A 12926-nucleotide genomic window follows, 5' to 3' on the forward strand; every position below is an offset into this window, starting at 1 on the left:
ACGGACCAGATTTTATCGTCGAAAAACAAACGATTTTGGTGACAACAAACTACAGATTGGGTGTATTGGGATTTTTATCACTTAACACACCCGAATACTCTGGCAATATGGGATCAACAATTGGCATTGAAGTGGATTAGTTCAAACATTGATCGATTTGGGGGAGACAATAAACGGATTACTATCATCGGTGAAAGTGCTGGGTCGGCAGCAGTTCATTTCCACATGTTATCGACTGAATCCAGAAAATATTTTCACAATGCAATCGCCATGAGTGGTGTAATTGGAAACTATTGGGCCATGTCGGAACATAACGATCATTTGGATATAGCACACAAGATTGCCGGTGATTTGGATGAACCAAAAAACAGCTATGAGGATTTATTGGCTTTTTTGAAATCTGCTCCGGCTGACAAAATAAGTGAATACAGTAAAATTTTGTTACCCAATGCCGTGGCCGTTATTCAATTCACGCCAGTTGTCGAAAGTGAGTTTCCGTTTATTCCAGTATTTATGAATATTAAATGAATTTGTTTCTTTTTTTTTTTTTAAAATAGGAAGAGATGCAATTCAACCTTTCTTGGTTGAATCACCAGAAAAAGTCTATGAAACGCAAAACTTTGACTTTGATGTATTGTTTACAACGACATCTGTGGTATGTATACTTTCATGGAATATGTGTCAAGCTAATGGCATTCTCAGTATGGATAGTTGTGGTTTTTTTTTATCGTTTGGTAGGAATTTGCGGGAATGATATCAGCCGTGCCACCTTTGAAGGATATAAACAATGATTTTAATTTACAATTGCCATTTAGAGGACTTCAACTTGCAATTGGATCAGATGTAAGATAATTTCTCATTTTTTGACAAAATACAATTTTTACACGTATCGAAGAAATAATAGACGGCTAATTTTTGTCTCCTAAATAGAATTATCGAAATTTGACGGCTGAAATTTTTAAATTTTATTTTGGCGATAATGAACAAACTGAACGATCGTTAAAACAATACATTACTCTGCTAACGCATTTAAATTTTCAATATGAAATTGATAAAGTGGTGCAAAAACATGCGATTAAATCCAGTGATGGTTTTTTCCTATCTGAATAGCGCTAGCTATTCGCAGCGTTTGAACAGCATTGCTGCCCAGATGCTGAATCGAAGCGGTTGCCGCACGCGTTTTGTACCACACAACAAATTGTCATATAGTCTAAGTAACCAGTGAGCTCACAGAGTATGATACACTAATACCATAGTCAGTAACAAACGCATGTCGAACAGAGAATGAACGCGAACGTATATGCTCTGTGTGGTACAAACGAAGTGTGTTGCGCGTGCGGCAACCGCTACGATTCAGCATCTGGGCAGCAATGCTGTACAGGCGCTGCGAATAGCTAGCGCTATTCAGATAGGAAAAAACCATCACTGATTAAATCAAAGAGTAAAACATTCTATGCTTGGTAATATATTATTTTTGCCATAAAAACAATGATATTGTCATATATGATGTTATCACTTAAAATCTAGGTTTTCCGTTGATTCAAAGTTGAATGTGCAAAAACCTCGTGATCCAAGTGTTGCTGACATACATGGCGCTTCTCATGCCGATGATTTATTCTATTTGTTTAAGTCAGTTAAAAGTGAACGAATCTCGATGATATTAAAAATCTAATTTAAAAATTATATTTTTCAAATTTCAGATCTAACTCGATCCAATCACTTTACGACGAAGTTGTAAGCAATCAAAATGATGAACACTCAAAAATTAGCCTTCAAGCCATTGATAATATCACCAAAATATTTACAAACTTTGCTAAATACGGGTGAGTTATTTTTTTTTTGAATTTGAATATTTCAAACTCAATATTCTTTCAAATCTTAAATTGATAACAAAAATTTTCTTAAGTGAAATATCACACAAAGGTGATCCAATTAGTGAACTCAAACCGGTTAAAAATGGAGACGTACACTTCCTTAATATTAAAAATGATGGATTAGAAGCTGGCCCAAGACCAAACAAAGAGGCTTTCGATTTTTTGGCCAGCATTGAAGAGAAAACTCGTAAACTCTCTGACGATTTATTAAAACAGAAACGAGACGAACTCTAAGGAATGCTATTCCAGAACATATTCTATAATTTTTTTTATGCAAACAGCAATTTTCCTTTGTAAATTACCTTACGTTTGAACAACAGTCCCTTTCAAAGCTGAAAATGTATTTCTTCTTTAACTCTACTTTAAATCAATCTAAAATACATCAATGTTTTCTTTCTTATTGGATCTTTATTTGTTTGATATTTGGTATTTTTTAAATTTTGTTGTTTAAACTTGTATTCAATCAAAATTCCAACATTTTCTGTGTTTATAGAAATTCTTTCAAAAATATATTATGTGTACGTTACTAAATACATATATTATATAAAAAATGCTTAATTTTCTGCATTGCAATCATCTGCGATTGACATTTTGAATCCACTTTCCAAAATCGATTCAACGTGTGATTCCTTACGAATCAAATGATGGTGTGCTTCGATGAGTTTGATTGCCAGATCCACTGGGTTTTTATTGAACTTGCATTCACCAACATATTCAATTATCGACTCGTGTTGACGATGCTCTGGTGAAACAAATCCATTTGGTTTGATTATGCCAGCGTTGAAAGCTTCATCCAATTCCTTGGTTCGTGGCCGTGGAATTAAACCGAGAAAATTGCAGTACGCGTCCTGTTCAATTTGATTCTTGAAATACATCGAACCAGAATAAATTCCAATATTTACTTCATCCACGACATCAATACATGGAACATTTCCGTTCATACCAGTGACTTGTAATTTTGTTTGATGCAATAAATTGTCATGTAACTTACTGAGACGCGGTCTAAACATGCACAAAACCGATTGTTCGCTCTGTTTAAATGTAGCCATCAAGCGATCGCATTCAAATGAACTCAGTAAAATCAAAATATATCTATTTTGTGCTGGTATTTTGACGTATGCGATCCACCAGACAGGACGTAAATATTCATCACAGTAGCTTGATTCGTAAAATAGAACACGTGTGAAATCTTTGGTAACTAAAATGTTGTGAGACCAAGCCTTCGATTCGGAAATGTAGTCACGTATCAACTGTGTATTTTTTAGACTGTCGTGTAGACTCGTGATACTTCCACGTTGTATCAAACCATTCAAATTGTTCGGATGTGCACCTGTTAAAATCAATTCCTTGAATTTCTCGTCGAAATGTGGTCTAGCTGGAACCATTGCAGCTGGCCGTTCAATGTTACGCTCTTCCTCCAATTCGTGCTCGAGCTCTTTCTGTGTTTTTTTTTAGAATAAAAAAATAATAAAAATCAATTAAATTAGAATAAAATGAAGTTCATTAACAGAAATATACCTCTTGTTCTTCATCCAGAGCCTGTACGAATCGTTTTACGTTCGGTGCCAAATCCATTATTTTATCATGTACCGCACACATTATTTTTTCAACAAAAGATTTAACAGTCTTTTTGTCCTTGAATTCGGTGATTAATTTTTCGAATTTACTTTGGACAATTTTTACTAGCAATGCATCTTCTTTATCGCCATAAACATCTTCCAACAAAACGTATTCATCATCACGGCATATTTTCAATAATTCGGTTAATGATGTTTTATCAATTGAATTTTCATACAGTTTGTGACCAATCAATTTCTTGGTGTAATTATATGCACCGGCTGTCCAATGAACGGTGTTTTCTGATTCAAACATTTTGCTATTGCTACAAATGAATTCAATTACATGATCGTTTGGCACACAGACGTGAGGAAGCGCGTTGGCACATAGTGCTTGTATTTTGACATCGGCCTCGAATGATGCCCAAAATGCAATTGATTGTCCTTTTCTCAATTGGCGCATACGCATGCATGCCTGCACGGTTTTATCACGTGTAATATCACCCGAAAGTGTAACACATGCTTTCCAATTCACCGGAAAACGAAGATCGGTTCCCCGTGTATGGACATCGTCCAAATACACCAAGCATCGGCTTAGATTTTCACGATAAACTGAACAATCAAATTCGGTTACAATGCCATTACGGTCTATCGTTTGAAGAATGTCGCTAGCATCAAAATAAACCGCTGCATCGAAGAATGTATCCGAAGCTAATGCCAACCATTCTTTTGCCACTTGTTGGTTATTCAATTCCAACATTAATGCACCTGAAAAGTCGATTTTACGTTTAGTTTTTATCGTTTTTTTTATTGAATGATGATTGATTTATTTCAAAATACATACCTGCATCTAGCAACACCGGAATTTCATTTTCAACCAATTTCTCGATAATTTCCAAGCCACTTACATTTGCTGGTAGATTTTCATACAGTTGATTCTCATCGCGTAATAGTGTTTTACGGACATCTTCATTGGTGCTCTCTAATTCAGCCAAATCATTTTGTGCAATAGGCAATGGTAAAATGTTTTTCGTATCATTTGTTCCGCTGAATCCGGTTATATTTTTTTGCATGTGTTCAGATGAGAGATCCCAGGCCGTACACATCAATTTATTTTCGAATGTTTTTGCTTCGCGTAGAAAAACCACCTTTGACAGATAAAAATCAATGACATACATGTTGAAGCGGAACATAGGAAATAGAATGTCATCACGTTGGTGTGGATCACTTAGATTCACGCCAGTGTACGATCGAATGGAAGCATCCATCAATTCAGTTGGTACACTTTGTGCCCATTTTTCATAAATTGTGTCCGCATTTTGTGAGACAGATAACAATTGAAAGCATCGTTTTAGCTGATCATCAGTTAAACCTGAAAATGAATTGCGGAAAATTGATGAAACGTTTATTTTTGATCAATTGAATCCATTTAAATTGGTAACCATTGTATTGTATTGTATTTTGCTTACCCGAATAATAATAGCTGAGATATGTAAAACAAAGCGCGACATCGGGATGTCCAAATTCTGTAAGCTCCGCAGCTACGTCTTTGGCTTTAAAAATAAAACGAAATAGTTTTTAGTATAAAATCATAGATCATAGATAGACACAAAAGAAAAGAGAGAAAGAAAGAGGGTACCTTTGAAGGGTATCGCCATTTTTCGATTGCCTTTATCATTGACGCCATAGTTAACGCGCCACCGTCGCATCAACACCAATTTCAAAACTTCAAACCGTAACATTCCACTCAATGTCATTAAAATGTTGCGTTCACGCGGTGAGAAATCTTTCAAAATAGCATCCAATTTTTCTTTGTTAATATTTTTCTCAGTTAACAAATGTCGCAAACCATCTTTGGCCGCTGGCTGCATCTCCGGAAATATGAGATTGAGACGACCTTCTAAAAAGTCTTCAATAAGATATGACTTTAAAACAGTATAGATATCTGGATCCAAAATGCGACATGGTGTAAAAACATCGGCCCGATAATTAACTTTGTGCCCTCCAAACACATGACCCCGTTCAACATAGATCTCATCAAATTCAACTTTTTCCGGACCATGTTTGAGGTTTAATTGTTTCATGTGCTCTGGAACGCATTTTAAAATTGCTTGGATTACATTCCATCGATCAGCACCTAAGATCAATCAAGAGGGAAATGTTTAAATATTTTATGAAAACATAAATACTTTAAATCGGAGAAAAGTTTCGTACCTCCATCAAGTGGCAGTTGAGCGCCCAAAGTATAAATCAATTGATACTTTGCATGCAAAATGGCATCAGATTCATCCAAAATGCTGCGAACATTTGCATTGATCCATTTCTGTACGGACACAAATTGTGCGGCTATTTCGAATTCCAAGCGTTCTATCGACTCGTATTGTTTAAGTTGGAATGAAAGTCGCCATTCAGGGCTCGTTAGAATAACACCTGAAAAAAATGCCAGTATACCAAATGCATTGTCTGAATATCCGAAACATTAGCTCACCTTTCATTTCCTTGCATTCGGTATAGATGTTCATCAATTGACTAACGTGCTGGGAAATTGGCATATCGCGTCTACATGGCATTATGTACATTCGTCGGCCTAACATTCCGCCCAAATATCGACGCAGACTCTTCAAATTAGTAGCAAACAAAGACTTGAGTACAGTTATTTGAACTGCTTGTTTGCCATTGGCCAATAGAGCCGCAATGATGGGTGCGATGACAGCAGTTTTTCCTTCCCCCATATTCAGTTGCATCACAGAATGCTTTGTGCCAATATCCGTTGGGTTCATCATATGTTCGGCCACTTTCACCTGTACACGTCGAATAGTCACGTTCTGTTCAATTTCAAATAGCAACCATTCGGGGTATTTCGATGGTTTCCAATTCTCATGCGGCTTGTTTTCTTCTTCTCGTTCCTTGGCTCCGCGTAGCTGCTCTTGCTTTGAGTAAATTTCAATTCGTTTGTTGCGTTGTTCATGCGAAATTGTTATAGCCAATGCACCAATGATTGGTTTCAATGGATTTGCATGTTTCGAAGCAATCTCAGGCAAAACAGTACTCGGCACGATACGTGGATACATTCGGGCATCAATCAAATGCCGTGATTTTGAACCATTCACAATTTTCTCATAAATTGACCACCATTCGTCCGATGATCTAGTTGGACTGGAATCTCCACACCAAATTTGATTTGCTTCTTTTATAACACTGTCAAAATCTTCAATTTCTTCGCACATTTTTTGCTTATATTCGATTTGATATTTTTTCCAATTTTTTGCAACGGGAAACGATAATGAATGGAAATGCGGTATTTGAATGTGTATCGAGTTATTTAACGATTGTAGTTTTTGTTGCACATCTTGAATGAACAAATCCAATTTACGATTGTTATTCCACATTTTCAAGTATCGGCTGATTTGCGTGCTTGCCGCATTAATCTGAATATTCTCTATTGTGCAATGTGGTGCCAAATCAATTTTGTCGCAAGGCCAATTGGCTGTCACAATATTGGTCATGCGTTCAATTGTCGTATTTTTTTTACTATCGTATTTCGTGCGTTCGAAATCTTCAGAATAATATTGGTATGGCATTGTATGGTGACTGTTCAGAATGCTCGTAATTTTACTTGCATCACATTTGCTTCCTTCATGTATTTTATACCTAAATCACATAGAAAGGAATGGAAATTAATCAATAAGTAATGGAATTAATGGAAAAATTAACGAATGGATTGCATACTCGTGAATCGGTGGCGGTTCAATCGATCGGAATTGCTGTGGATTCATGGCTATTGCTTGCAATGCTAAAATTGGTGCAAATGAATTTTCTTCGTGCGTCAAAACGCTCCAAATCAACGTAAATTGTTCTCGATTCAATTTTGTTGTGCGCGCATATTCATACAACGAAATCCATAGATTGACAAATGTTTTATAATTTTGATGCTTAAGCAGACTCGGTATGCTATCCATGTGGGCTATTCCATCCAATTCTCGGTTTGACTTGAGAAACTGTGACAAATTCAAATCATTGGGCACTTTGTATGCGCCACGATGGTATAAAATTGCTATTGTTTGAGTTTCCTGCGATACTTTGGTTTGTGGATAATCGATCGGCGATGTTTTCAATTGAATATGATCCATAAATACGTCCGAAACCCTTAGATTCGGCATCAATGGCAAACAGCGAAGATATTGCCGTTTATTGTAACCAAGATTGGACTCAATCTTTAATTGATGTGCGCTCGAATTGGGATACAGTCCAAGCAATCGTTGACTATCGTCCAAAAGTCGTTGTGCGATGAAAATGAAAGTGTCTTGCGCCGAATGTGGCGGAATAAACATGGGCCACTGTACTTGCTGCCATTCCTCTTTCGACTCACCGACGCGTGATTTTCGTATGGGTGAAAGTTGTGCAATTTTTTCGAGTATTTTTATTGCTTCTTCATCGTATGGTTGCGATGACCATGCAAAACCGGATTGTAATATTTGCAGCGCACGTTCTGTGCCCGACATTTTGATGAATGGTTCAACTTCACCATGCGATGTGACTGCGTGTAAATAAGCCAAATAAAACCATGCTGCATAGTTACTGTTCATGGCCTTTAGTTGTCGACAAAAATCGTCAATTTGATACACATGAAATGGTGGGCTACACAGTTCCGATTCGATATCAATACGGACAGAAACATGTGAACCAGATAGCTCTGTTTGAATATCACCATGTGGCATAAGAAGTAACTTGGTCAGAGTTTTTTCTGGTTCATCTGCTGCAGATGACTTTTCGCTTGGCACACTCTCTAGCAATAGTCCTGAAAGAAGTTGAAATTGTACAAGTTAAATTGGTTACGATTTTTCTGTTATATAGGAGGACCACCTCAAAGAAGCAATCCCTGCATATATGTTTATTTTTCAAATGTACTAATTTCGATGGCCATACTTACCATGGTGCAATCCATATAGTGTGCCGCATTTCTGCAAGAGACTAACACGCATCTGACTATATTCGTTCGACATAAGATCGGATGGTTTGTAAATGTCCGTGCAATCAACGATGAATTTCAATTGCATTCGAACTAATTCAGCCTTAGCAATTCGGTTATTCTCTTTATCCGTTAAAATGTGAATGTATCGCGATGACTCTAGTCGTGATAATTGTTCGACAATTTTCAAATAGCTGCCACTGTTGATATCCAAGAGAGGTCGTTCGGTTTTCATGTGTATCAAACGTTTTTCGTCCAAATCCAAACGATATTCAATGCCAGCATCCGTTGAAAAGTGATCATCACTGAAAAGCTTCGGTCGAAATTCGATGGCATTTGTTGTTTTATTCCAAAAGTGTGTGTAATTTTCAATGAGCATATACGGAATTTCATTGATGAGAATTTCATGTGGAATGACTTCCTTTTCATCACCATTATGCATTTCAATGATTATCGTTTGATTACCTAAGCGATGAAATTCATAACTGCATTCGTTGTATTTATGCTTGGCAGTAAATACGTTTTGTGTCGATGGCTGTACTTCAAAGACGAAATTCCTGAAGATTCTCTGGAACAGTGCACTGTTTGTGATATTAGTCGGTAAGCGTGACACCGGCAATCTATTCACCAAAAATAACCCAGTCACTATGTCAATGGTAACGTGATTAATCACATTCCTTATGCTGACTTCAATCACACAAATTTGCGGAGATTTTTCATAAAAGTACAATTTACCAAATGTACCAGAGTCGGCACGATTCCATTGTTTTTTGACAAATGCAAATATATCATTCGGACTTTTCTGGATCAACGATTGAATTTTCGATTCGATGTGAATGCCAGTATATCGCACAATTCGTAGAAATATGCGTAGATTTGAGGTGATGCCAGTTTGTTTAGCATTCAACAGCACATTGTTGCTTAGAGTGACCCCAAATTGAAGCCAAATTCGTGACGCCGAATATCGTTTTTCATCATTGAAAATTCGATCAAAGTACTCATGCGTTGAATGTACGTAAAATGTGATAGCTCCAGCAATTGCAACCAATATCAATTTCATGCGTAGCTCTTGTTCGCTAGCCATATTTGGATTTTGAATTTCGTTTATCGATTTTTCGATTTTTTCAATCCAATTCAACGCAATGGTGCGAATTTGATCGAGAACCTTCACAAGAAGATCGACCAATTCAGGGTCGGTGTTGATTTCAAACATACGCACTGTGATAAAAGCGGCCATCATTAGCTTCAGTGGGTGTACCTAAGACGGAAAAGCACAGAAAAAAAATAAACATTCAAAGTTCAATCACATTAAATCGTAAAAGAGAGCATACCCAATTGTTTTTCTGTTGTTCGCAAAATTTTACCAGCATCTCAATCATTGCCGATGTAAACATTGAATCATTAAAATCAGCATGCGATTCACGAATCGCGTCATCGTCGCCACTAATGCCAGCCTCCCAAAGGGTTTGTATTATCAGAGATAGCGTCGATGACTTTTCAAATGAGAGTGCTTCACTCTCAATCATTGCGTACATTTTTCGGAGCTGTAAACGATGACCATCCGCACGAAGCGAACCAAAATTTTTGAATTCAGACAATGACAATGTATCGGGACATTCTTTTTGACGTGTAATCACCTCATTTTGGGTGTGTTGTGTAGATTTCAATGTCCATTGCAATGATTTGTATTCATCTTCGTCCGCTACAAATGTGCACTTATCTTTGATGCTTAGGTCTGAAATTGGTTTTGGTAGACACCAGTTTGATGCATGAAATATGCAATTGAAACCATTTTGAATGACGAACATGTCGAACATAGTATCAACATGGTATGATTGTAGTTCAGTCCCCGTTGTACTTCCGAGTTGTACAATGTGTATAATGTGCTTACTTTGCGTTGCATTTAGCTTTTTGATTTGATGATAATTTATCCAATTGCCTTGAATCGATTCCTGTTTTTTTGGTTCGCCATCACAGAATCGTGCAAATTCATAAAGTACGTCTCTTAAGCATGTTATTTCAATTGGCGATTTGAGTTCAAATACAATGGCATTCTGTTGGTATCCATTCTTTGGCAATGGCCGTTCGTATTGTGTGATTTTTGCACTATCGATTTCTGCTTTGATCCGACATCGACTACAATATCGATCATGGCGCTGTACACCATAGTAATCAGTATAATAGCTACAACTCACTGGTAGTGAAAGACGAAGTTTTGAAAGTCGTGCTCTTTCATTTGTCCACTCGGTTCGCTTGGTATCGATTCCCTTTTGTTCGATTTCCTTGATTTTTTCCAAAACCACTTGCATTTCTTCGTTTAGTTCGGCATATTTTGACGAAAATGATTTGATACTGACGTTTTTTTCTTCAATCAGACTTGGATCGTGTGCTTCATTCCGCTTCTTAAAGTAACATTCTAGCTCGTATGCGATATCCATGTCATGTTGCTGTGGCAATAGCAGTGAATCGATTATATTTGGATTTATACCACTGCGATGTTGCAAAAGTAATTGATGTTTGGTACACCCAATAAAATCTAGCATTGCAATCATTTTTAAACGAACCAATATCATTCGACTCGTTCCCAATTGATCACCGTTGTAAAATTGTTCAGCAAATGACGCATACGAAAATGACCATTTACAAAGTTCAGCCGCACTTAATGAACTCGACGTAAAATTCACAATATAAAGTATCCAATTCTCGAAATCACTCCAAATTAGATGATTCTCAATTTCATTGTTCGTCGAGATGAATTTCGAAACATCAGGTGCTATCAATTCGTTCAAATAATGTCGTTGAACCGGCTTAATTTGAAGACTCGATCCGAATCGATTCGTTGAAGTCTGTTTGCTCTGACGATTCTCTAAATATTCCGATAATTTTGGGATCTTTTGACAGAGATCTTCGGAAAAATTTAAATCTTTCAGTGGTGTTAGTTGAGCATTTTTCTCATCGTTAGTTTGCAATTGATTGATTTGCTTGTCAATTTTTTGACGTATTTGTGATATAGTAGCCCTTGCTTGATCCACAATCAATTCATATAACTCGATGGTTTTTTCGTCGTTCGTTTGGCTTATTAACTGAGACATTTTTTCAATGCGTCTTGCCAATTTGGCCAATGATTGAGACATGAGATCAATATTGAGCATTTCACATGATTTCATATTGAAATAGTCAATCATTTGGACCAAAAACTGTATCATTATCAATTTATAAAGTATTTTTGCTCGTTTTGCACCGAGCTCAACGGTAAGATTATGTTGTAATAGTACTTTCGTGCACATATAGAAGCCGGATCGACGAAAGAAATCGGTGTTATCAGTGCCCATCGTTTCGTCCCGAATTTTCTTGGTGATCACTGGAAAATCAGTCGGATTCAATGTTTCGTTGTTCGCATCCGCAAGCAGCGTGAACAACCATTTTGATACATAGTCTCGATTTTTCTTATCAACTGTTATCTCTTGATACAAATAACATAATTGGTCGGCAAACTCTTCCGAGCAAATCAATTTTGAAAATGGTACATCCAGTGCTTGAATCGGATAATTGAACTGATGAAAAGTGAAAAAACGTTAAAATCTACGAAAGTTTCAGAGCACAAAAACGGATTATTTCTTGTACTTACTTCAATATCACTGTCCACGGCATAGATGTATTTCGGATGAAGATTTCCTGGAAACGTTGACACGATAACACGATTCGATTGATTTGATTTCATGTTACCTTTTGATGGCATATGTGCCATTATTGCACAATTTTGTCTTCGTACAAACATTGCAAACGTTTTTCCTGGTGTTAGGTCACGAATTTCTTTTGATACAACTGCCGGAATTCGTGTGCGATGCACTCGATCAAATCCTTTGAACATTTCAACCGTGTTAAGTGGAATCCATTTTTTCAACCTATCGATGTTATTTACCATACTCGAGAGTAATGCCAATTCTTCGCCATGCAAATCCGACGATTTTTTCTGCGGCAAATGCCGTGGTAAAATGACATTATTCATTAGCGCTTCATGCCTTTCTTGGTCGCTTATACTGGAAATCCGACTCATGGTGCTATAGCATATAACAACAAATTGACGAAAATTTGTAAGAATTGATTATTATTTTCTTAAATTGGATTTTATTTTTGAAGTTAGGTTTACAGATTTACATTTTGCAGTAACACATTACAATTGTAACGAAGCATTACTGTAATGCTATTACAATTGTAATGTCAGATTTTTAGCATTACAGTAATATCTAATACAATTGTAGTGGCTATTACAAATATTTATGTTAATCTAATGGTTAGTAACATTACAATTTTAATGCCGGTAAATCTGTAAGTACGGTCAATGACTTCCCCAGTAAAGTATTCTAATTAATTAAATGAAGATGATATTATATAAGTAAAAAACACTTCTTTGGAAGTTCTCACTGTGACGCAATACTGCACATCAAATCTAAAAATGTTCTGATATAAATTTTCAGTGACGCTTGCAATCAAATACACAAACAATTTTTATATTGCGTTGCCTCT

General features: G+C 36.5%; 2 protein-coding genes across 2 annotated transcripts; one reads left to right on the forward strand and one right to left on the reverse strand.

The window, feature by feature from the left end:
* Positions 1-145: 145 nt before the first annotated feature.
* On the forward strand, positions 146-2279 carry LOC116351076 (esterase 6-like). The gene is made up of 8 exons (XM_031783126.1): positions 146-487; positions 558-655; positions 739-843; positions 931-1079; positions 1434-1460; positions 1528-1629; positions 1701-1823; positions 1907-2279. The coding sequence occupies exons 1-8, from the start codon at positions 226-228 to the stop codon at positions 2106-2108; spliced, it is 1068 nt and encodes a 355-aa protein (XP_031638986.1). The 5' UTR covers positions 146-225; the 3' UTR covers positions 2109-2279.
* Positions 2280-2361: 82 nt separating this feature from the next.
* Positions 2362-12434, reverse strand: LOC116351075. The gene is made up of 11 exons (XM_031783125.1): positions 12028-12434; positions 9731-11953; positions 8361-9657; positions 7160-8228; positions 5919-7081; positions 5645-5860; positions 5070-5567; positions 4900-4983; positions 4275-4802; positions 3393-4198; positions 2362-3313 (listed from the first exon to the last, which is right to left on the reverse strand). Exons 1-11 carry the CDS (start codon positions 12406-12408, stop codon positions 2429-2431), a joined length of 9150 nt encoding a protein of 3049 aa, XP_031638985.1. The 5' UTR covers positions 12409-12434; the 3' UTR covers positions 2362-2428.
* Positions 12435-12926: the final 492 nt, after the last annotated feature.

The sequence above is a fragment of the Contarinia nasturtii genome, unplaced genomic scaffold (genome assembly GCF_009176525.2).
Source record: "Contarinia nasturtii isolate CC-2019 unplaced genomic scaffold, AAFC_CNas_1.1 Cnas_scaffold_4653, whole genome shotgun sequence".
Classification (NCBI taxonomy): domain Eukaryota; kingdom Metazoa; phylum Arthropoda; class Insecta; order Diptera; family Cecidomyiidae; genus Contarinia; species Contarinia nasturtii.

Coding starts and splice junctions, on each gene's coding strand:
- LOC116351076 (XM_031783126.1), top strand. CDS start 226: ATGTTATCGACTGAATCCAGAAAATATTTTCACAATGCAATCGCCATG. Junction 844..930: donor AACTTGCAATTGGATCAGAT/GTAAGATAATTT, acceptor TCTCCTAAATAG/AATTATCGAAATTTGACGGC. Junction 1,630..1,700: donor GATTTATTCTATTTGTTTAA/GTCAGTTAAAAG, acceptor TTCAAATTTCAG/ATCTAACTCGATCCAATCAC.
- LOC116351075 (XM_031783125.1), bottom strand. CDS start 12,408: ATGAATAATGTCATTTTACCACGGCATTTGCCGCAGAAAAAATCGTCG. Junction 8,229..8,360: donor ACTATATGGATTGCACCATG/GTAAGTATGGCC, acceptor AACTTCTTTCAG/GACTATTGCTAGAGAGTGTG. Junction 3,314..3,392: donor CTCTGGATGAAGAACAAGAG/GTATATTTCTGT, acceptor AAAAAAACACAG/AAAGAGCTCGAGCACGAATT.